At 41.3% G+C, this 24,046-nt stretch overlaps 1 protein-coding gene, 1 non-coding gene and 1 pseudogene across 3 annotated transcripts; 1 reads left to right on the plus strand and 2 right to left on the minus strand.

Annotated features, from left to right (window-relative positions):
- The first annotated feature begins 5,046 nt into the window (after window positions 1-5,046).
- Window positions 5,047-12,361, plus strand: LOC110288346 (cystatin-A-like). 2 transcript variants are annotated; one of them, XM_021154716.1, is made up of 4 exons: window positions 5,047-5,066; window positions 7,989-8,055; window positions 10,539-10,640; window positions 12,236-12,361. In XM_021154716.1, the coding sequence occupies exons 1-4, from the start codon at window positions 5,047-5,049 to the stop codon at window positions 12,359-12,361; spliced, it is 315 nt and encodes a 104-aa protein (XP_021010375.1). The 2 variants fall into 2 exon arrangements, with proteins under 2 accessions (XP_021010375.1, XP_021010377.1); XM_021154718.2 differs by lacking the exon at window positions 5,047-5,066 and having other exon boundaries at window positions 7,978-8,055.
- Window positions 12,362-12,497: 136 nt separating this feature from the next.
- LOC115030309 (U6 spliceosomal RNA) lies at window positions 12,498-12,601 on the minus strand. The gene has a single exon (XR_003835895.1). It is a non-coding gene; the product is annotated as a U6 spliceosomal RNA (small nuclear RNA).
- A 6,154-nt stretch (window positions 12,602-18,755) lies between these two features.
- On the minus strand, window positions 18,756-22,176 carry LOC147000631 (zinc finger BED domain-containing protein 4-like; annotated as a pseudogene).
- Between the last annotated feature and the right edge of the window lie 1,870 nt (window positions 22,177-24,046).

A 24,046-nucleotide genomic window follows, 5' to 3' on the forward strand; every position in this document is an offset into this window, starting at 1 on the left:
GTAGGTGGGTTGATATCCCCATCCTTACTTTGAGGGTTCTGTTTGGGTAGTGAAGGTGGTCTCTTTATGTTTCGTATACCTGCTGTTTAGCATGTTGGTCAAGGTTACCTTCACAGAATCTTGGGAGTCTGCCTGGCTTATCCCAGGTCTCTGGGACTTTCTAGAGATTCTCTCACCCCAAACCCACCCTCGGCCCCCACCCTAAACACCAACCTCCAACTCCAGTAGCTGCATATTTGTATTCATTCTCCTAGCTCACTGTGCCTTGCTCCTGTCTCTCCCCATACCTGATTCTATCTTCCCTTTCCCCTTAGCCTCCCCTCTCCCACCAAGATACTTCCCTTTTTGTGCCTCCCATGACTAATATGTTTCACCTTCTAAGTGGGATTTAAACATCCTCATTTTAGACTTCCTTCTGGTTTACCTTCTTTGGGTCTATGAAGTGTATTTTGGATATTCTGCCCTTTTTCTCTAACATCCACTTATCAGTGAGTTCATATGCATGGCTTCTTCAGTCTGTTTTTTTCTAACTCAGAATGTTATTTTCTAGTTCCATCCATTTACCTGAAAAATTCATGATATCCTTGTTTTGGAGAGCTGAATTGTATTCTATGGTACAAATGAACCACTTTTTCTGTATTCATTCTCTGATTTACAGACATCTACCTTGCTTCCAGTTTGTGGCTATTATGAATAAGGCTGCTACGAACATAGTAGAGCAAAAGGGGCACACTTTCTCATAGCTAATAAATGCAATATATGTGGGTTATCCCAATAATTTATGAAGTAGAAAGTGATTTTCAGGTTCTGAATAGAGTGTAGAATAATTAAATCAAGCAAATAATCTTTCCATTTGTTCATTTATTCAACATTTGTAATGAAATGATGAATAAGAATGCAAGAAGGAAGGTTTCTGCAGTATTAAGTGCAAAAACTCTGAATGGAGAACAGCCTGACATGTCTCATTAGAATTGAATGAGCTCAGAAACTAGCATGTATCAATTGGGAAACTACATTGAGATGAGGTTAGGCAAAGGCTGAGCACCAAGGCTTAACAGTGCATTGTATGAGGTTCGATTTTTATTCTCTCTCTCTCTCTCTTTCCATTTCTTAAATCAGTGAGAAAAATCAGAGGTGAATGATCCAGAGGTATAGCTTCATCCAGTTTGTGGTTCTCTAACTACTATGAGGAGATCAAAAGGTTCCGGATTAATTTTAACAAGAAAGGTCAATTTTGTCTGATGAATAATATCTGGAAATGAGTAGGTAAAGTACGACTCTGGCTTCTGTATTGTGTAGCTAGCTGGATGGCTGCCAGTGCCTTCAACCAGACAGGAGGAGACTCCAGCAAGAACAGTATATAAGTCAGAGTTTTCATGGGAAAAGAACCAGAGGGACTCAAATATAAAATCTTGGATAAAGTCATGATAAAGTCTTTGTTGAGTCAGCTTTATTAGAACTGCAACCTCAGCTGAATCACACCTGAGAAGCTGAGAGCTGAGAACCAAGTAGCTGCCTGATTCTTGAGGATGGCAAACTAAGGAGATATTGATATTGGCATTCAAAGGTTGTCAGCCAGTTGTGGGGGCCCTGACCTTTAATCTCAGCACTTTAGAGACAAAAGCATGTGGAACATTTTGAGTTTAAGGGTAGCCTGATTGACGTAGTGCGTTCCATAGCAGCCAGAACTACTCAGTGAAATACTGTCATAAATAAGAAAAAACATTTAAAGAAAGGTATGTCGAAGAGGGGTATTTCAATTCTTTGACTCAGTGCAAAATGAAACATTATAATGAAAGACATGTAGGGGAAACAGGAGGGTAAGACTCATCCTCTTCATCCCAAGGTTCACACTCTTATGACAACAGACAGCACAGAAAATAGTGGGACAGGTTTCTGTAATCAAGGTTTTAAATAACACAGGGCACGTTGGAAATGGAGTCTCAAATACCCAGAACCTGGTGTCCATCTTTACTGCATTTGTTTGACCCAAAATGAATAGATAACTGCAGATATGACTGGACAGGGAGGTTTGTCACCTCCTGGTGAATGACTGGGTAGGAGAACCAGCAAGCCATGTCTGTTCAGATTCTTGGTTCAGCCGTGAGGAGGTCTATCTCTATGGTAATGGGTAGAAACCCTCCTAGAATGAAGATTTTATGGCCCACTACCAGGCAAGTCTGGTCAAATAACCTACTCAGGTTCAAGACCTATACAAAAGGGCAGAGGAAATTTTCAACAAGGTTTTATGGCTGTCTTCAAGAGAAGGGTTCTATGATTTGTCTTCTGAAAGAATATTTCTTTGCTCATAGTAGTGATTGAATGTAGTGCCTTGAACAAGCTTGGCAAAGAGGTTCACCACTGAGCTACATCTCCAATATGTCATCTTCTGAGTCTGAACATCAGCAAAGAAAGTTACAAGAACATGCCATTTAAAGTTGGTAGATATTAGCACTAGCACAGGAACACATGCATATAATCCCAGAATCTTAGAGACAGATTCATGAGTTCAAGATGAAGATGGACTACATGAGGAGTTCAAAGAAAGCCTATGTGTGCTACATAATGGAAAAGTTCTGTCTTCAATGAAATCAGTTATTAGAACTCTGGTTGATCATTGTGTTTGTTAATCCTGTCAACTTGAGAAGATTTGGTTAGAAAGACCTTAGATGCAAAGCTCTGCACCTCACTAAGACATTCCACAGTAGCCTCTCAAGCCAAGTTCCCTACACTTCTTTTTAGAAGGCCAGATTTCTTTTCTCTAGGACAAACCACATAGAAATCTACAGAGTGAGGCTGTGTCAGTTGATGTACAGGATTAAAAGAAGCCTAAGATTCTGATGTTATACAGAGATTGCCAGACACTGGGTTTTATAATCTAAAGAAAGGTGGTTGAGCAGGGTTTTCCCCCCTGTTTTTGTTGTTGTTTAAAGACAGAGTCTCAGACCTCTGTGAAGAAGTATTTTGGCTGTTTATAGACATGCATATTTCATGTTTATCTTGATTTCTTGATTGTTTAAAATACAGATGAACACAATAAAGTAACAGACATCTATGTCTCTCTCACTCAGAACTGAACCTGTCTACCCCCTCTCTCTCTGGTGGAATCACTCCAGTGGGCAGGGTTGGGTAAGCAGTAAGCCTCTGTCCCTTTGCTGTGCCCTATTATATTTTATCCCTATCTCTTCCCTCTTGACACCAGCAATTCTTCTAAAGAGGCTTCTTACCTTTTAAATGGTTGGGATATTACCTGATAAGTTACCCACTGACTATAAACTCATCATTTGGGAAGCAGAGGCAGAAGGTGTCAGACATTCAAGGCCATTCCTGTAATCCCAGCACTCTGTAGGTAGAGGCAGAAGAGTCAGGAGTTCAAGGTTCATAGTGAGTTGCAGGACAGCCTGGGCTACAGAGTGAATTCTTTAACAGCCTGGGGTACAAGCGTGCCCTTCTAAAAATATATAATCACCCGGAATGGTGGCTCATGTCTTTAATCCCAGCACTTGGGACTGAGAGGAAAGCAGATCTCTGTGAGTTAGAGAACACCTGATCTACAGAGTTTGTTCCAGAATAGGCAGAGGCTGTTAAACAGAGAAACCCCAACTATAAAATAAAAACAAAAACAAAAACAAAATAAGAACAAGGACAACAGCAACAACATCAATAAAACCCCAAGAGAATCAACCACAGCAGAGGAAATAAAGGTGTTTGCTATGTGACTCTTCATATGTGGAAATAAACATTGAAACTGTAAGTTAAAACCTACCTTAGATAGTTTTTTTTTTTTTTTTCTTTTGGTTCCTTGAGATAGGGTTTCTCTGTATAGCCCTGGCTGTCCTGGAATTCACTCTGTAGACCAGGCTGTCCTTGAACTTAGAAATCTGCCTGCCTGTGCCTCCTAAGTGCTGGGATTAAAGGCATGCACCACCACTGCTTGGCTTCGTAGACAGTTTAATTAACTTTATAAAGTTGAGTGGATCCTAAGCAACCAGCCTTGATTTTAAGTATTCTCTTTAGAGAACTCTTCAAGCATTAAGATATTTAGAAACTCAAGATATACATGTTCTTCCTCCTATGACACAACAGGATGACATTTTTGACACAGAGATTGCAGGGAGGAACCATGATTTCCACACCTGAGTTCTGTGCACACATGCTTGCTCACGTCCCCTAACTCATTTCCTCCCAACTCCACTCAACATTTCTCCTCAAGTTTATTTTTCCATCCCTTCATATACATTCAATATTTGTAGTTAGAAGATGGATAAGAACCCAAATAGAAGGGCTTCTGTCTTGCAGTGTTAAGTGCACAGACTCTGAAGTGTCTCATTAGAATTGAATGAGGTTAGCATCTAGAATGAACCATTTTGGAAACTACCATTAGATGAGGTTATGCAAAGGCTGAGAACCAAGTTTTAATTGTGAGTGGTTGGATTTTGTGTTCTCCTCCCCCCCCCCTCTCTGTTTCTCTCTCTCTTCCCCATTTCTCTTCTTAAATCAGTGAGAATAACATCATCCAGTTTGTCTTTGCAAAAGGTCACCTTGACTACCATGAGCAGAGAAAAGGACTTCAGACTGAGCAGGTAACTGGTTGGATGGCAGTGCCCTTAACCAGGCAGGAGGAGAATGCAGCAAGGATAGTGTATCAGTCAGAGTTCTCAAGGGGACAAGACCCAGTGGGATGTAGGTATACATAGTAAAGACTTGGTGGAATCTCCCTTATTCAATCTGCAACATCAGCTGAATCACACCGGAGAGGCTGAGAGCTGAGAACACAATGGCTGCCTGGTTCTTGAGGTTGGCAAACTACAGAAAAGTCTATGTTGACATTCAAAGGTTGTCAGCCAGGTGTGGGGGGCCCTGGACTTTAATCTCAGAGCTATAAAGGCATGTGGAGCTCTGTGAGTTCAAGGATAGGCTGATCTACATAGTGAGTTCCATACCACCTGGAGCAATTCAGTTGAAACACTGTCAGACAAAAAGAAAAAAAATTAAAAATGTGTGTCAATGAAGCATATTTTAAAATGAATCATTATAATGAATGTCATGTGTGGACATACAATAGAGTAAAACACATCCTCTTCATTCTGAGATTCATACTCCAATGGCAAAAGACAGCATGGGAAAAAATGTTGGGCAGTTATGAATAATCAATATTTTAAATGACATAGGACACTTTGGAAATAGAGTCTCAAAAACCAAGGAACATCTGCCCATTTTCAATATTTTAGTTTCACACAAAATGGACAGTTAACTGCTGATGTGACTGTACAGGGAGGTTTATGGTCTACTGGTGAAAGACTAGGTAGGATAACCAGCAAGGCTGATCTGGTTAGAACCTTGGTCTGTTTTTGAGGTGGACCATCTCTATGGTACTGGATGGAACCCCTCCTAGAATGAAGATTTTATGACTTACTGCTAGACAATGTAGGATACACAGCCTGCTCAGTGTCAAGACCTACATGAAATGGCAGGGAAGTTTTGTACAAGGTTTCTAGGTTTTATGTTCGTCTTCAAGGGAAAGGTTCTATGAGTCACCTTGGGAAAGACTATTTTTTCTTGGTGGTACTAGAGATTAAACCTAGTGCCTTGAACAAGTTTGGCAAAGAGTTCTATCACTGAGCTACATTTCCAACCTTAATGTGTCATTTATTGAATCTCTTCATCAGGAAAGAAATTTAGAAGGACAAACCACTTTGAAATGGTGTTTGTTAACACTTGGTATAGAGGTACATGCTTATAATCCCAGAAATTGAGAGAGAGAGATACAAGAGGATCATGAATTCAAAATCATTATGGGGTACATGGGGAGTTCAAGGAAAGCTTGGGTGGCATAATATCAAAGTTCTGTGTCCAATGAAATCATCTCTTGGAACTCTGGTTGACCATAATGACTGTTAATCCTGCCAACTAGATGGGATACATTTAGAAAGTCTTTGGTGAATACAAATATGTACTTCACTGTAGCATGTTCAATATTGGGTCATTAAAAGTGGGAAGAACCATTTTATATATAAGTGACATCACACCATGGTCCTAGAATGAACAAAAATGAGAAATTGAGCTGAGAGCCAACACTTGTCATTCTGCCTCCTGACACCAGACACATGAGACCAGCTGCCTCTCAACTATAGCCATGCCTTCCCCATCATGACCGACTTACCATGGAATCATAAGCCAAAGTTCCAATGGTTACTAAAGTCCTGCTCTCTCAGTGCTTGAAGGTTAATGTTTATAAGATGACACCCAGTAGGCAGGAGTCCAGGAGTTACCCAAGGAGCACTGCTTGGGGACATGAAAGCAAAGGGGGGGGGGTCTCATCCACAAAGTTCTATCTTGGCCAACTCATAGGATTCAAAGAGGTTGTATAGGGGAAGCAGAGGGCAGAAAATGAAGGTTGCAATGTGTCTGCAGCATTCTGGGCACATAGCTATGTTTCCTTCTTCACCAAAGCATCAGAACATACCAACACACAGCAGACCCTCAGGCCAAGTTCCCTTTGCTTCTGTTTAGAAGGCCATATTCCTTTTCTGCAAGTCAAACATCACAGGAATCTATAAAACTGACTGAGGCTGTGTCAGTTGATAAACAGTATTAAAAGAAGCCTAAGATTCTCATGTTGGGTCTGGAAAGATGGCTGAGTGGTTAAGAGCACTGGCTGCTCTTCCAGAGGTCCTGAGTTCAATTCCCAGCAACCATATGGTGGCTTACAACCATCTATAATCTGAATGGATGCCCTCTTCTGGTGTGCCTGAAGACAGCTATAGTATGCATATGCACATAAAATAAATCAATAATTCTTTTTAAAAAGATTCTCTTTTTAGATTACCAGACAGTGTGGGTTCTGTACTTGTGAAAAAAGATAATTTATTTGACTTCTTTCTTTGTTTTTCTTTAAAACAGTCTCAGTACCCTGGTAAGAAGGATTTTGGTTGTTTTTAAATATATATATTTTAATTTCATCTTAATGTTTAGAATTGTTTAAATACAGAAGAACACAATAGAATAACAGATATCTATGAGTCTGTAACTCTAAACTTACATGTTTTCAACCCTTTCTTTCTGGTAGCATCATTCCAATGGGCAGGGGTGTGTCAGCAACAAGCCTCTGTCCCTTAGCTGTGCCCTCTTCCCTGATATTCCTAGCTCTACTCTCTTGACACTCAGCAATTCTTCTAATGAGAAGCCTTATGTTTTACATGGTTGGGATATTGCCTGATAAGTTACCTACTGACTGTAAACCCATCACTTGGGAAGCAGAGACAGAAGAATCAGACATTCAAGGCCATGCCTGTAACCTTAGCCCTCTGCAGGCAGAGGCAGGAGACCCAGAAGCTCAAGGTTCATAGTGAGCCCCAGGGCAGCCTGGGCTACATGAGAATTCTTCCAAAAAATGTAATTAATGGGCGTGGTGGTGCATGTCTTTAATCCCAGCACTTAGGAGACAGAGGCAGGGGGATCTCTGTGAGTTTGCAGCCAGTCTGAAAAGAGTCTGAATTCCAGGATAGCTTGGTGGTGTTTCACAGAGGAACAGAGATTCAAAAAACAAAGAAACAAACAAGTACAACAAAAACATAAAACAAGAAAAAGAATAGCAGTAGAAGAAATAAAGGTGTTTGCCATGTTATTATTCATATTTGGCAATAAATATTTTCAAAGTTGCAAGTAAAAATCCATTATAGTCTTCAAGATTTAACTTATTTAGAAACTTTGGTTCTACGTGTCCTTCCTCAGATGACACAACAGGATGACATTATGACACATGCTTACTCATGTCCCCCACCACATTTCCCCCAACTCCACTCAGCATTTCTTCTAAGTAATGTAATAAGACCTGCCTGAGGCCACACTCATTTCTCAGTTCCTCTGATACTGTGGAAATACTACATTAGAGGAGGAGTTTACAGATACCTTTAAAACCCTGACTCTTTGTGCTTGCTTGATCATTTCTTCTAAGTGTCCTATCGAGCAAAGAAGCAACTCATCAGGATGATGCCTGGAGGCTTGTCACGGGCCAGATCTGCCACACCAGAAATCCAGGAGATTGCTGACAAGGTGAGTCAATGAAATGTGCTTGAGGAAAAAGCTAGATCCCAAACCAAATTTCTAACATTTGATTCATAATTTGGCCCCACATTAACAGTGTGGGAAATGGCAGAAAACAGGAATATATGGGTTTTGTTCAGACATTTATACAGTTGAAAGTGGAACATTAAGCCTTTCAGAGGAATTTTAACACCCCTATAGTAAAATTGGCCGAGCCACAGTCTTCGCTGCAGCCTCAGTTTCCCCAGTAGATGATGTTGTATACATGCTGGATGGTCTCCACATCTCAACATGTCTGATCCCTGGAGCTCTAATTACTGATGGATTTTCCAGTCCCACTAGTTAAAAATGATATATGGGGGTTCCTAAAGATCTTAAGGATCTCTGAGCTGATCGGTGGATGCAATGCCCATCAAAACATCACAGTCAAAATACAACCTAATGTTTTTAGCAAGTTAATACATCTTGGTAACTATTGGCTACATAAAATGTATTGTGTTACATCTTTTTAAAGAAGAAATGTATGCAAAGTATAAAGATAGGTTCCAATCTGCCATCTGGTCTAGCAAGTAGGTAACTCAGGCTAGCCTCAAACTCAAGTCACTCCCCCTGCCTCAACTTCTCAAGGGTGGAGATTATAGGCATGTGCTACCATGCTAGGAACCATCAGATTTTATATGAGTAGAACAGATTGGAGCCTTCATGCTTAGGGTACTGAACATTCTAGAGGGGTTAGAGTCCTAAAATTCAGTGACTAAATATTTAAGGCTAAATAGTTTCCACTCATAGGTTTATTTCAATAAATATCTTGGAGCATATTATTTCTGAGGAATATTAAATCTTTAAATTTTCATTAGAATCTTCACATCAAGTTGGTGTTCTCAAACTGAAATGTGCACATGAGTCATCTGTCACTGCAGATTAAATGCAGATCTCACTGAAGAGGGCTAGACAGGCCTGTGTGTCCACATTTTTTACCAATGTCTTTGGAAGTGTGGGCATTCCTACCCACTACTTCACTTTTCTGTAGGATTAGATATATGAAGCATCCTAGAAGACTTGGATGATCTCAGTCCTTAAGATAAAATGCCAAGGAGAAGTCCTCCATTTCACCCATAAGAAGCAAAAGCTAAAAGAACTAACTAAAATAATGTGAATAAAAGTGTTTCTATTTCTCAGAGTGGTACAAACCTCAAATGTTAAAGTAACGTCTTTTTGACTTTAGCCTTCCAAGCAACAAGGACTATAGGAGTGTGTCATCCTGCCTAGCTAGGGTAATTTTTGAACATGATATTTTCATTAGATCTTTGAGGATTTCCTAAAAATAATACATAAAACATACTTTGATCATATAATTTTTAAGTTCGGAAACTACTGGAAGGGCTTATCTTGATAATTACACCATCTGTAGACCACATCTTCAGGGAGCTCTGCAGGAATCAGGGGAGGAAATGCAGTAAACTTGCTGTCTCTGTAGAAGTGAGGTTCTCCAGCTTATATCACCATGTGAGATGCACAGCCAAGAACCATCTCATAGGGACATTTTCCAGGTATCTCCTAGGTGTCAATCATCAGGCTACAAACTGTAGGAGCTACATAAAGGGCTGAAAGGAATGGTCTCTGTTCTCTCAAAATTAATAGTGTAGGGGAAATATATATATATATATATATATATATATATATATATATTTATATGGAGTGTTATAAAATAAAAATTAAGCACTGTTTCTTGATCACAGATTTAAGATCAAAAAGAACATTAGGCACTGCTGCCAACCCCTTTACTGTCAGGTGTGCAGGTACAGGGTGGTGGCTCAGCTCCCAGATGTCACTCATCTGTCCTGTCTTGCAGGAGACAGCCTGAGGGGACAACTCCCACTAAAGTGTTGGGAGGCAGAGAAACAGTACTTTTAGGAAGCATTTTCTGAATCACAGCAATAATCCCCACTGCAGAGAAAAAACCATGGGGCCCATACAATGGAAAGCCCTTGTTAAGTCAGGAAATTCAGTCTATTCCTCCAGGATATGGTCTGTTGGGTCTCCACACAGTGTCAGGCCAAATGGGGTTACTGTATCCCTAGAATGATCTGAGGGGGACAAGAGAAAAATCTCAAACTGTTGTTTACTTTGTATTTACTGATCAAATGTAGACATACCTATTGTGGTCCTTCATTGCAAATCATGACGATTTTATTTGTTTTGTTTTCCGTGTGTGTGTGTGTGTGTGTGTGTGTGTGTGTGTGTGTGTGTGTTGATTTTTGAGGCAGAAGTCAATAGGTAGCTCCAACTAGCCTGGAATTTTCTATAGACCTCAAGCTGCTCTTTGAATAACCTCCTGCCTCAGTCTTCCAAGTTTTGGGATTAGAGGCTTGAGCAGCCAGTCCAGGCACATCGGCATTTCTGAGCACTCTCAGCAGGATGAGATTCCCAGATTTGTGGTTCAGATACACTGGGTAAACCTAGCCCTAACATCATCTCTTTCTCCTCATAAGGTTAAGTCACTGCTTGAAGAGAAAACCAATGAGAAATATGAAGTGTTCAAAGCTGTTGAGTATAAAACTCAAGTCGTCGCTGGACAAAATTACTTCATTAAGGTTAAACCCTGACCTCTCTAGCACTGTTGTGATTGTTTCCTGTTGCCCCAACTGTAGCTTCATTTCTACCACTGATCTGTAATTAAGACACTTGTAAGTGGAAGACTCCCTGCCTCAATCCATTGGATGGACTTTGTTTTACCTTGTGAATATACAAAGCTTTCTTCAGCTCTATGTTAAGAAGTCAGTGTGATCACACACACACACACACACACACACACACACACACACACACACACACACATGAAGAAGCACAGATATGTGCATGCATTTACACACCCATAGTGTCATATATAGTAGTATGCTTTGGTTAGTAGCATTTGACGATTAAGGTAGGGAGGGATATCAGAGCACAATGTCAACTCTAGAACACAAAACTTTTATTGTTCTGATAAAGAACAAAGTGGCAATTCTTAATCAGGATAGTCTAGGTCCCAGGATCATGCCCCATCCCAAACAAAATAAAACAAAACCAAGGAAAACCAACAACAACAACAACAACAAAAACCCACTGGGCCTATTACCTTGATGGTTCTTCGATTTCTTTCTTTCTTTCTTTCTTTCTTTCTTTCTTTCTTTCTTTCTTTCTTTCTTTCTTTCTTTCTTTCTTTCTTTCTTTCTTTCTTTCTTTCTTTCTTAACTTTACAAAGGAGGCAGCCTGGTGGGTAGTCACAAAGTAGATTGTAACACAACAGACATATAGGGACCATATATTCCATATTTTCCAAATCAAATCTTAGTTTCTTTTTCCTTATCAAACTTGGTGGTAAATCTTTGTCCCAACTTCGAACTCAGACAAATGAATCACCCAAAAACACTGGCTGCCCTCTGCTCCTGTTCCAGGCATCATGGAAATAAAATGTAACTCTGGGATATAATCTGTGCCAAGATTTTAATATAAAGTGAAAAAAATTAAATCCAGATGGAGAAATGGATAAGTTAGTAGGAGTGCTGGCTGTTCTTGCAGAGGACTTAGGTTTGGGTCTCAGCACCCACATGGCAGCTCACAGCCATCTCGGAGTCCAGGTTGAGGGGATGTACCACCCTCTTCTGACATCTTCAGGCATTGCATATATGTGGTGCACTTAAATACAAGTAGGCAAGACATTTATAAAAAAAATTGAACAAAATCTTTTAAAAAGGGTATTAATAATACGTCTAAGATATATGTTTTCTGCCATCCTGTTTGATGTTCTCTCTGTTAAAGTAAGGATTGATGGATGATCAGTTCACCGGTGTTGCCTTGGGCAAAAGGTGGTGTTTCAGGAGAGCTTGGCATATCTCATCTGGATACAATTGAGATCCATGTGAACTAACTAACTTTCTTCTTCCTTCCTTCCTTCCTTCCTTCCTTCCTTCCTTCCTTCCTTCCTTCCTTCCTTCCTTCCTTCCTTTCTTCCTTCCTTCCTTTCTTCCTTTCTTCCTTCTTTCCTTTCTCCCTTCCTCTCTCTCTCTCTCTCTCTCTCTCTCCCCCTTCCTTCCTTCCTTCCTTCCTTCCTTCCTTCCTTCCTTCCTTCCTTCCTTCCTTCCTTCTTTCTTTCTTTCTTTCTTTTTTTCTTTTTTTCTTTCTTCTTTTCTTCTTTTATGTCTTTCAGATGGATGTTGGTGGTGGTTGTTTCCTCCACATAAAGGTCTTCAGAAGGATTTCTCCAGAAAATGTTTTGGAACTTAGTGGATACCAGACTAACAAAACCAGGAATGATGAGCTGTCCTACTTCTAAGCAGCAAATTCTAAAGTGTCCTGATTCTTCTTCTTGTAAACAAATTTAGCCATCAATAAAGAAGTATTCTTGAAATAACTGTTTTCCTCCATCATTACTCAGTATTGTGTTGACCTTTACTTCCTAGATTATTACTTTAAATATGGAATATTTCATGAATTGTCATGTCATCTTTGGCAAGGGCCATGCTAATCTCTGTGTGATTCCAATTTTTATCCTACATGCTGCCAAAGAGAGCACAGTGTTCATGGTTCAGAGTAGAAACTCAACAATGAATGATAACAACTGGAAACTCTAGAAAACATATGGCTCAGTTGCAATTGCATAAAGGATCTTTTCACCCCTTCCTCACTGCAGGTGCAATGGTGGCTGTCAGGGAAGCTCACTCCTTGATCCCTTCAGTAACCCAGGACCCAGCATGTCATCTATGCTTTCATATTTGAAAATTAAATTTGTGTTTTACAAGTCTTGTTTTGAAACAACCATAACTGATAAGTAAACTGCTCTTTCCCCTCCCCTAGGCTTCCTGTGCACTTGAGAGTCAATTGCAGAGTTTTCCATTACCTACAAATGCTTCCTAGTGCTCAGCAGTGCAAGTAGTAGTGTAAACTTCCCATAAGGATATTCTCTTGTATAGCCAAAACCCAACAATCAAGAGCAGGAAATGAGCACTGATGGCACAATGGCATCTAGTCTCCCGGTGCCACTGAAGCTTCTCTAGTTGTTGCAATATTGTCCTTTATTACAGAGGTCCAGTTCAGAGTCATGCATTCCACTTAATTTCTGTCTTCTTTTAACATACTTTATTTTAATTAATTAATTAACTAATTTATCAATTTATGTGTGTGTGTGTGTGTGTGTGTGTGTGTGTATGGACAACTACAGAGAACTAGATATGGACAATATAAGGTTGTTAGCCAGGTATGGTGGTGCTTGCCTTTCATCTCAGCACTTGAGAGGCAGAAGCATGTGCAGCTCTGCGTGTTCAAGGCTAGCCTGATCAACATGGTGATTTCAACATTAGCCAGAACTTCTCAGTGAAATACTGCCTCAAAAAATGTTAAAGAAATGTGTGTCACAGAATCATATTTCAAACCTTTGCCTCAGTGCAAAACAAATCATTATAATGACTGTCCAGAGGCATGTATGAGGGTAAGACTCATCTTCTTCTTTCTAAGGTTCACATTCCTGTAACAACAGACAGCACAGAAAGTGAAAGTGGGATGGGTTTATGTAATCAAAGTTTTAAATGACACAGGACACTTTGGAAATGGAGTCTCAAATACTTAAGAACAGCTGCCAATCTTTAATGTTTCTAATTGTCCAAAAATGAACAGCTTACTGCAGATGTGACTGGACAGGGATGTTTATGGCCTACTGATGAATGATTGGGTAGAAGAACTAGCAAGGCAAGTCTGTTTCAATTCCTGTTCTATCTGTGTAGAGGTCCATCTCTGTGGGACTGGGCAGAACCCCTCCTAGAATGAAGATTGTATGACCTCCTACAAGGCAAGGAAAGTCAAATCCTAACCTAAAGGGCAGGGGAAGTTTTGAACAGGGTTTCTAGGTTTTATGGCTGTCTTCAAGGGAATGGATATGGTTCTATGATCTGCTTTGTGAAAGATTAATTTTTTTCTTGGTGGCACTAGGGATTGAACCTAGTGTCTTCAGCAAGCTTGGCATAGAGCTCAACCACTGAGCTATATCCCTAACCTTAATGTATCATTTACTGACTCTGAACATCAGGAAGAGCAAGCCATTTAAAGTTGGAAGATGTTAGCCCTGAACACAGAGACACATGCTTATAATCCCAGAATTAGAGAGACAGATTCAAGAGGATTTGAGGGAAGGATTAATGAGTTTAAGATCAAGATGGACTACATGAGGTGTTCATGGAAAGCCAGCATGCACTACATAAAGGCAAAATTCTGTCTTTGATGCAATCTTCTATTAGAACTCTGGTTGATGTGACAGGATTTGGTTAGGAAGAACAAACCTCTGCACCTCACTGAAGAACGTCTGACATCAGGCTCTCAAGCAAAATTCCCTTTCCTTCTTTTTAGACAACCTATTTCTTCTCTGTAAGTCAAACCTCACAGAAGTGTACAAAACTGACAGGGTGTGTACTTTGATGTACAGGATTAAAAGAAGCAGCCTAAGATTCTGATGTGATATACAGATTACCAGACACTGTGGGTTCTGCAAATCTAAAGAAGGGTGATTTAAAAGCTGTTTATTATTTTTATAGACACACTTTCAGCCCCCTGGTAAGGATTTTGGTTGTTTTTAGATATGCATATTTCATTTTATCTTGTTTTTAGAATGATTTAAATACAGAAGAACACAATAAAATAACAGATCTACATCTCTGTCACTCAGAACTGAACATGTCTATCCCCTTTCTCTCTGGTGAAATCACCCCAGTGGGCAGGGATGGGTGAGCAGCAAGCCTCTGTCCCTCTCCTGTGCCCTGTTCCCTGTTATCCCTAGCACTTTCCCCTTGGCACTCAACACTTTTTCCAACAAGAAGCCTTACCTTTTACTTGGTTGGGATATTACCTAATAAGTTACCTAAAGACTGTAATCCCCTCACTTGGGAAGCATTGTCAGAAGAATGTAAGGGCATGCCTGTAATCCAGGCAGGAAAGTAGGAACTTCAAGGTTCATATTGAGTTTCAGGAAAGCCTGGGCTACAGAGTGAGTTCCAGGTCATCCTGGGCTAATTTCAATCCCCTCTAAAGAAAAAAAAATCACAGGACCTGGTGGCACATATCATTAATTCCAGCATTGCAAGGCAGAGGCAGGCAGATATCAAGGAGTTCAGCCTGATCTAAACAATCAGTTCCAAGACAGCCAATGGTTGTTATACACAGAGTTCCTGTCCCAAAAATATGTAAGTACATAAATAAGTATAAAAATAAGAGAGAGTATGGGTGGGGAAACTACAGCAGTAGAAGAAATGAAGGTGTTTGCCACTTTCTTCATGTTTGGGAATAAACATTTTAGAAAGTGCAAGTAAAAATCCTTTGTAGACAGTTTTATTAATTTAAAATTGGTTGGATTCTAAACAACCAGCCTTGACATTATTAAATATTCTCTTTAAAAAAATTCTCTGAGGTTTACCATATTTAGAAACTCAGGTTACATATGTCCTTCCTCCTATGGCACAATATGATGACATTATTGGCACAGAGATTGCAGGGAGAAACCATGCTTACCACACCTGAATGTGGACACACATGCTTGCTCACTTCCCCCAACTCATTTTCCCCCAACTCCACTCAACATTTCCCCTCAGGGATGCAATAAGAGTTGCCCGAGGCCACACTCATTTCCACAGTTCCTCTGATACTATGGAAATAATACATTATAGAGGAGGATTTCAGGGACATATTTAAAACTCTGACTTGAAAAACCAATATATTTTTTTATATAGTTAAGAAAATTACCTTGTTGTGCTAACAGGATTGTAACTCGGTTTATATTTCCAGTGTCTCTTTGGTAGATATATTAGATGATTTATGTGGTCATGGAACTATTTAAGGTTGAATCACCTTGTAAGATTTGAAATAAGTTTCTTAACTTGAGTAGTTAATCCAATTATGGGTTGTAGACAATTAATATATACTAGCAATTTTTGAAAATCATTAAGTGCTTGCGATTGATGTCTTTTTTTTTTTTTGAGACAGGGTTTCTCTGTATAGCTGTGGCTGTCCTGGAACTCACTTTGTAGACCAGGCTGGCCTCAAACTCAGAAATCCGCCTGCCTCTGCCTCCCAAGTGCTGGGATTAAAGGTTTGCGCCACCACCACCTGGCATGATTGATGTCTTCTTATCTGTAACTTTTGTGGCCGGGGTTTTGAAGACCTATCTTATGTCCTAGATCAATTACAGAATCTCCTCTTTGTACTTTTCAGCTTTAAACTACCCAACAAAGCAAAATTATCTGTGCTTCAACAAATATTTTCCCTAAGGTATGTGTATTAGAACTACCCATCAACATATCATCCATATAGTGATAAATTATAGACTGAGGAAACTGTTTACACATTATTTGTAATGGCTGCCATACAAAATATTGACAAAAAACAGTGATTGTTCAATATTCCTTGTGGCAAGACTTTCCACCTGTACCTTTTTTTCTTTAACCTTTATTGACTTTATTTGTATGAGTACACTGAAGCTGTCTTCAGCCACACCAGAAGATGGTATTGGATCCCATTACAGGTAGATGTGAGCTACTATGGATTGTCAGGAATTGAATTCAGGACCTCTGGAAGAGCAGTCAGTGCTCTTAACTGCTGAGCCATCTCTCAATATCCCACATGTTTGTATCATATGGCCTTAATCTTCCAATCTAAAATTCTAGTCCTATACATTTAACCCATTTTAGACTCTGTTTCACCTAAGACACTGTCTCAGGAGCTTTGTACATACCTTTTGAAGTGGCAAATTTGGATTTCAAGAACCTTGTGAAACTTTTGTTGTACTTGCTCCAATATCCACTAGGCTTTCAATATCAATTCCACCTAATTGTAATTTTAATTTTTGTCTCTAATCATTTATAGCACTTTAACAAACATGGACTTCCTGTACCTTCAAAATCTCTTGTTCTATCCATGAGAGTAGAACAGTACTCTCTGTCATATCACACACTAGTTTTTCTAGTTGCTCTTTAGAATAGGCTCTCCTTGGCTAATATGGAACAAATGGTTCATATTGATTTTTGGTGAGACCTGAGCAAAGCCCCTTAGGCAGTAATTCATGGTTGTAAGGGATTGCCTTGTATATCTCTGCATGATCTGAGTCCTGAGTCTGCACTTTCCACATTTTTTACTTATGTCATGAAGCTTTCTCCTTAGATTGTCATCATAGAAAATATTATTCTATGGAACTGATTGCCTACATATTTAGGACATAACCTGGTCTTCCATAGCCAATGAATTGGACATTCTGAGCCCTCAAACTTTTGGTAATTGCATGTAATATCATAGCAGCATTGATCACGTTAGATCCAATACCCACAGTATTTTTAATGCATTTATAAATAGGTGCAGATCTGGCCTTAAAAGTCTAATAGCATTTTTCCGTTCAGTATTAGCATTCTTTTTTTTTTTTTTGAAAATCACAAATATAAAGTTTAATTTCAGAATCCAAGGTCATCTTTTATAGATACACTAAAGCATAGTCCACAGAAATTTAGACTGAGCCTACATACAGTATTTCAACAAAACATTTTTTTTCTAAAAGGTCAGAGGCACATAAGTGATTTCACCCATAATATTTAACTGATTTGAAATGAGAAAATGAAACCCTTTTTTTTTAGACATAAGCAAAAACTTTGGAGTCTCGTAAAGCGTCTGATAGCTGATACTTCATTTTGATATCCTTGGGACTCTATAATGTCCCAATGATGGTTGAGGCTTCCCTATCATAGGAAAAAAAAAAAGAATAAATGCCTAATGCTTTTCTCATGACTGCAATAAACAAGCACTTTCCCTGTCAATAAGTTACCTCCCCAAAGTAGAATCTGAGCTATATCTGGTCAAACTGTGAGGGGTCAGTGCATACTTCTTATGAGATAGCTTTATTATAAAAGTAAATCAGAGGCATGGAGATTTGATCAACAGGCCATCTGTTGTAAATGTGTCATATCATGCACTGGTGAAGTCCTAAGCATGACTTTAAAACTTGGATCCAATTTCAAGGGGCTCATGATAAGCAGGATATCTCTGAGCTAACTGACCGTATAAAACCTGAATGCAACACCTGACATGGGACCGTTCTCATGACCAATTAGCCCTGTGATTGACACTCCATGATATGCCCAAGTTCAGTTTTGTTTTCAAATGCCTGGTTCTGTAATGTAAACAGCTTCCAGAATATTCTCTCTAGGACATACCTTTGGAGCCTGTGGTTAAGAACTGTTCAGTCAGGATGGCTTAATCCCCACCTCCTATTTACAGGTTTCATTTAACAGCCACAAAAGCTGTTTTGTTGCAATTAAAATATTTAATTAAAATACAGCACCTGATTTGTGGTTTTTACACAACTGAATAAAAACCCCACATAATAAAATTGCTTACATCTTCCTTTCAGTCTAGTAAAACAGATTACTATCCCCTCAAAACAAAACAAAAAACCTTTATAGTTTTAAACCTGATCATCCTATTTCATAATTACCAAGACTTTGTTTCTAGTGGGCTTCTGAAAACGCACCTTGACACCTGGCCTGAAGGAGGAGTAAGGCACATGTGGATATTATGGTGAGAACTGGCAGGTAGCCCCAGATGCTTGGTCTGGTGTCCGACATGGCCCTGCCAGGCAAGTCAGCCCTGGTACAATAGCTAGCACTCTGAAGCACGATTCCAGTCTGGTGGCTCCATCGCTGAGTTCAATACTGAAAGCATATTAAAGGAAGATTCACTTTTTAAAAGATGAGCTTTTCAAAATGCTCCATCATGAGCCTGGGCTGGCCAAAGCTGCCAGCATCCATGGGTGTGCTGAACAGCTTTTCTGAGGGGACTGTACTTGGGGGACAACCCAGAAATCAGACTGCTAAGGTAGACAGCCCAGGCCACCATGACAGCTTTAGGTTCCAGTAGGTAAGTGGATCACAGCTGTGTTCCAGCACCTCTTCCTCCAAATACGCAAGCACCATGTCTTCAGATAGTTTCTCTCTCTGATCTCTCTTTATTGGTGCGAGTGACCACAGGCTCTCCTCTGTGCCAGTGTCTTTAAGTAGGGACCCCGAGTCACAGCCATTGGAGGTGGCAGTGCCCTCTGAGGTAGAATTCAGTATTTCTAGCTCCCTGATTAAGTCTCGCCTGTACTGCTCTGCCTCCTCCTCTGTGAACAGGGAAGCTTTGTAGCGAGGGTCCAGCAGTGTGGCAAAGATGTACCTGGGGTCATGGAGGGTGACAGACAGGCGGCTCGCCATGGCTTTCTTCAGGAACTTAAGCATGGTGTCAATGCCCATGGTCTCCCCAAACAGCATCTCCACTTTTCTGCTGAGGATATGGATCATGGGGATGACCTAGCTCAACGTAGACATGTGGGCACTCATCTCTCGGCTTGCAGCATCAAATGGTCTCAGCACATGGCACACAGACTGCATGACCTCCCACTGGTCACAGCTGATCAATTCTCTGAAGTTACACTCAATGGATACCTGTTAACTGTCCTCTTCTGCTCAATCAGACGTTCAAGCATGTGGAACGATGTGTTCCACTTAGACGGTACATCCTGGATCAGCTGGTGCTGTGGCAGCTCGTACTCTTTCTGCAGTTCTGCTAACTTCTCTCTTGCTCTGGGTGATCGATGGATCCGCTCACACAGCTTCTGGGCAATACTCAGTAAGTTCTGCACCATCTTCTAGCTTTTGATAGCCTCGCTCACAATCAGATTCACTGTGTGACTGAAGCACTGCACACTTGAGTGTTCACCCTCACTCAGCATCTTCCCTATGCTTGGATTGTCAGTGACAGTGATGCCAATCTGAAGGCCAATGGAAGTCACCCAGGCTTCCCACCAACACTCCTTCTGAATGCTATTTCCACTATAGTCACAGTCAATCTGTGACACATCTAAAAGTGCTGAGCAATGGTGGTCCTCACAATGTGGTCGGACAGCGGATGCGAAGATGACCCAGTGAGCTGTAAGGGTCAGATATTCACGAGTCTGGCTACTCATCCATATTCCAGAGGTGAAGTGAACCACACTACTCTCAGCTTCCTTCAGATGTGACATAATTATCTGTTTCACATTGTCATACATACCTGGGATAGCTGTTCTAGAGAAGTAGGAAGGGGAGGGTAAAGAGTACAGAGGTTTCAAGTATTCGAGCAGCCTGTTAAAGCCAACGTTGTCTACAAGGGAGTGTGGCTGAAGGTCAAGTGCAATCATCTCATCTATGAGACTTGTGAGTTTTTTGGCAACTGGATGAGAGTCATAGAACTTCCTGTGGAGTCACGGAAAGAGGAAGGCCCTGAGAGCTCTTTGCCCAGAGGCCTATGGAACTGCTGCAGATGTCTCAGGAGACAGCTGGTGCTCAGGTTGGTGGGCTTCCTGCCCCTGCTGATGGTCCAGCTACAGTGCAGGCACACCACCTTTGTTGAGTCTGCTGAACAAATAGAAAAGTTCCACAGCTTGGAGGTCTTCTTGCTATTAGTAGGAAACACACCTTGATGGTTTTTTCTTACCGCTGCTGGCAAGTCAGTTAACTTGGAGGAGCTTTTTGCAGAAGCCAAAGTGACATATGGAGAGTTGGCCAAACTTGCACCCAGAAAGTCCTTCTGGTTCCCAACCACCTCAGGGTGGCGTCTGTACAGGTGTTGCATCAAACAACTGGTGTCAACATCTCCCTTCTTCTCCCGACTAATAACGCAGCTACATTACTGGCACACTGCTTTGAGACTGTCCATGGGGGCCAGGGAAAAGTTGATGTCAGACTTCCAACTTTAGTCTTCTCATCACCTTCTTATTTTGCTGGAAGACAGTGCCTGATTCAAATCTTGGATTTACCATGTCTGCTGGCTGTTTCTCTGGAGCGGACACTGCAGAGGCCTCCCCCAAGTCATCAGAGGATGACAACATGGACACATCTTCCTGGGATACATCCCCAGGATTAGTGTGTGATGACAGGTCCTCAGGAAGCCTGTCTGGGGATGAGGAGGCAGAAGGGGTCTCTTTGACTTGTTTGCCTGGAGACAACGATGCGGAGTTGAGATCCCCTTCTGGGGGCAGCAGGGCAGGCAGCAGGGTTGGGGGCATAGGGTACAATGGTGGGATGCCTGTGTTGCCCCCGTTCTCCTGCAGTACAATGGAGTGATGTGCTCTCCACATGTGCCTGATGAGGCAGCTTGTGCCCAGGTCCTTCCTGTTCTTCCCTCTATGAACTCATTCATAGAGTGGACACAGACGGCCTTGGAGCTATCGAGGGATGACAAGTAGAAGTGCTTCCAGATGGCTGACCTCCTCCTGGACCCAGATGTGCTTTTGGGAAGGGAAAGGTTTCTGTCTGCCATGGTTTCTGAAGTGTCATCATAATGGAGCATGGAGAGGTTGGGGGAGAAGCCTGCCAAGGCCTCTTCTCTGCTGTACTTTTCAGTGACAGACACATCAGAGGACACCTCTTCAGAAGAGACTACAGTCACCGACTCTTCCATTATTTGGTCAGGGGATGGGATCTTGGGAGCCATTTTCTGGACAAGTCTGACAGGCTAAGGTCTCCCACATCTGCAGGCTGTGGTGGAAGTAACAGAGAGGGAGGGGAAAAGGAGGACCCTGCCGATAGACTTCCATTTTCTTGAATGAGCTTGGTGGGGTGTGCCTGCCTTACATGTCTCATGAGGCAACTTGTACTCAGGTCTTTCTCATTCTTGCCCCTACTGAACTCTTTCATACAGTATGTGCAGATCGCCTTAGTGCTATCTCGAGGGGAAATAAAGAAATGCTTCCAGGCTGGAGACTTCTTCCTGGAGCTTATGTGTCGACTGGAAAGAAGGCTCTGGGTCACAGCTTCCATGGTTACGTTGTACAGTGTGCTACTATACTGGGAGAAGAGTGACCCAGCCATCCGTACTCTTGGCAGGTAAGAACTTCCCAGAGGGCTGACAGGCACAGCTTGCTGCCCTGATTTCTGCCTGTTCATCGCCACTGTCTGTCTGTCTCATATCCTCTGACTCACTTTTAAGGTCCTTTTGTTCCAAACTGACAAGGAATTTGATCATCATCTTCCTCCTCTGTTTTGAAATTTACTTTGTCAGAAACAAAATCACTGTCCCCTTGGGACAAGTTTCTTGCTTATCCTCCATGACCAACCATAATTATCCTGGTGGCTTTATCATTCTGACATCTTAGGTTAATAAAAACTGTTTATAATGTCCACTTGTGAACCCTAAAGTAGATTTTATTCGCTCTTTCGTAATCTCATTTTCTAGGCTGTTTACTATGGCTGACCATGAATGTCACTGGAAAGCCAAGTATGTTGCTCACACAAGCACACTGTCACAGGGCATGGAGTGCTGTTCTGTAGGAGTACAGCAGCCAAATACTTCTTGTTGTATACACCAATGCGTGCAGCACAGACTTCTTCCTCTTCTCCAAGACAGGAGCCCCACCATCTTGAGGGCACACACAGTCCTTCATTTCCTTCAAAATATAATTCTAGGACTGGAGAGATGGCTCAGTGGTTAAGAGCACCAACTGCTCTCCCAAAGGTCCTGAGTTCAATTCCCAGCAACCACATGGTGGCTCACAGCCATCTGTCATTGGATCTGATGCCCTCTTCTGGTGTGTCTGAAGACAGTGACAGTGCACTATGCCCTCCTCTCTGGTCAACCAGAAGTAGAAACTAAAGTATTTGAAGCCTGGTACATAAAAAGTGCAGACATGGGGTGAAGAAACAGTGACCATGGCCACTTATCGTCTCCATGCTTCTATAGCTCTGCTTCCCAGTTCTCACTCCAAACTCTAGGCCGATCAGAGACCTGAGGAGCCTGCTCTGCACTGCAGCGCTGGCCCGAAGGCTGGCCCGAAGGCTGCGGACAGCGCGACGGGTGCGCCCATTCATTAGCCTCTTTGTCTGTCCCACCCGCCCCTCCAGCCATCCCAGCCCTGCCTTAAAAGCTAAAGAATCAATTAATACTCTCTTGCATCTGGAACTGATATTGCTCAATATACAGTTGAAGTTATCTTGGTAAATGGTTCCGATTGTCTTCATTGAAGTTCATCCTTCCTGCAAGCATTTAAGCCTAATGTATGACAGTGCCCTAAGGAGACATCATCACACAGAATCTGCATTTGAAACTCAGCATATTCATTTTCACCTTGCAACTGATCCTTGACAATATTAATCCTTCCAGTCTTATTATGTGGCTCCATAGCAAAAGTCTCCACTCTCTACCACACCAGTCCCTATATTTGAGGGCCGACTTCCAAGATAGCTGTTATTAAATCTTTCCAATCTTTAGCAATTGAACAATTTCACATGGCTTAATTATTTAGAATTTGTTTCATATACGGCTAGTACATGTTATAGGCTACAATCAACTGTTTAAATCTCCATAGATCTAGCATCTCTATGGGTTGCCAGCCAAATTTATCATACCCTGTGGCTTACTCTTTGGAGGTAACTGTTTTATGGAGAAATTATTGTAGCTTTTCTAATAGTCCTGTATAATGGTAATTTTAAAAGGTGTCTAGTTTTTCTCTGTAGGGGGAGGTGCTGATACTCAAGTCTGGTCCCAAAATGATTTTTGATTTGGCCAATGGCTGGGCACAAGGGACAGATAGGTCTTCCAGGTCCCAGGAGGAGAAAGGAGATGCAGGGAAAGAGAAGGAAGGGGCTTTTGCCTCCCTGCATTGGGATGAGACGAAAGCAACAGTCATGTAAGGCCTTGGGGCAGCTAGGGTCTGCAGCCTCCGCTAAGGAGCTGATCTTGGAGTTAAGCCAGGAGAAGCCAGAATGCGGGCTGCATGGTCTCTGACAAGGTGGTAATGTGTATTTAAAATTACATGCAAACCAACATTTCTCTATCCTGGCTAGCAACGAAAGGAATGAGAATGTCAGGGAGAAGGACAAGGGGATGTTTTCTTCTCTAGTCTGATGTCACTTAGAAAGGACAGAGAAAATTGCAATCAATATTATTAGTTCTATGGTGATAATTAAAACGAAACAATACA

This window comes from Mus caroli, unplaced genomic scaffold (genome assembly GCF_978045245.1).
Source record: "Mus caroli unplaced genomic scaffold, Mus_caroli_1 scaffold_17, whole genome shotgun sequence".
NCBI classification, from domain to species: domain Eukaryota; kingdom Metazoa; phylum Chordata; class Mammalia; order Rodentia; family Muridae; genus Mus; species Mus caroli.

Bases quoted from the DNA above. Each gene is read 5' to 3' on its own strand.
- LOC110288346 (XM_021154716.1), top strand. From the start codon at position 5,047: ATGTGTGGACATACAATAGA. The intron at 5,067-7,988 runs GTAAAACACATC...GCAACTCATCAG, and splicing joins ATGTGTGGACATACAATAGA to GATGATGCCTGGAGGCTTGT. The intron at 8,056-10,538 runs GTGAGTCAATGA...TCTCCTCATAAG, and splicing joins TCCAGGAGATTGCTGACAAG to GTTAAGTCACTGCTTGAAGA.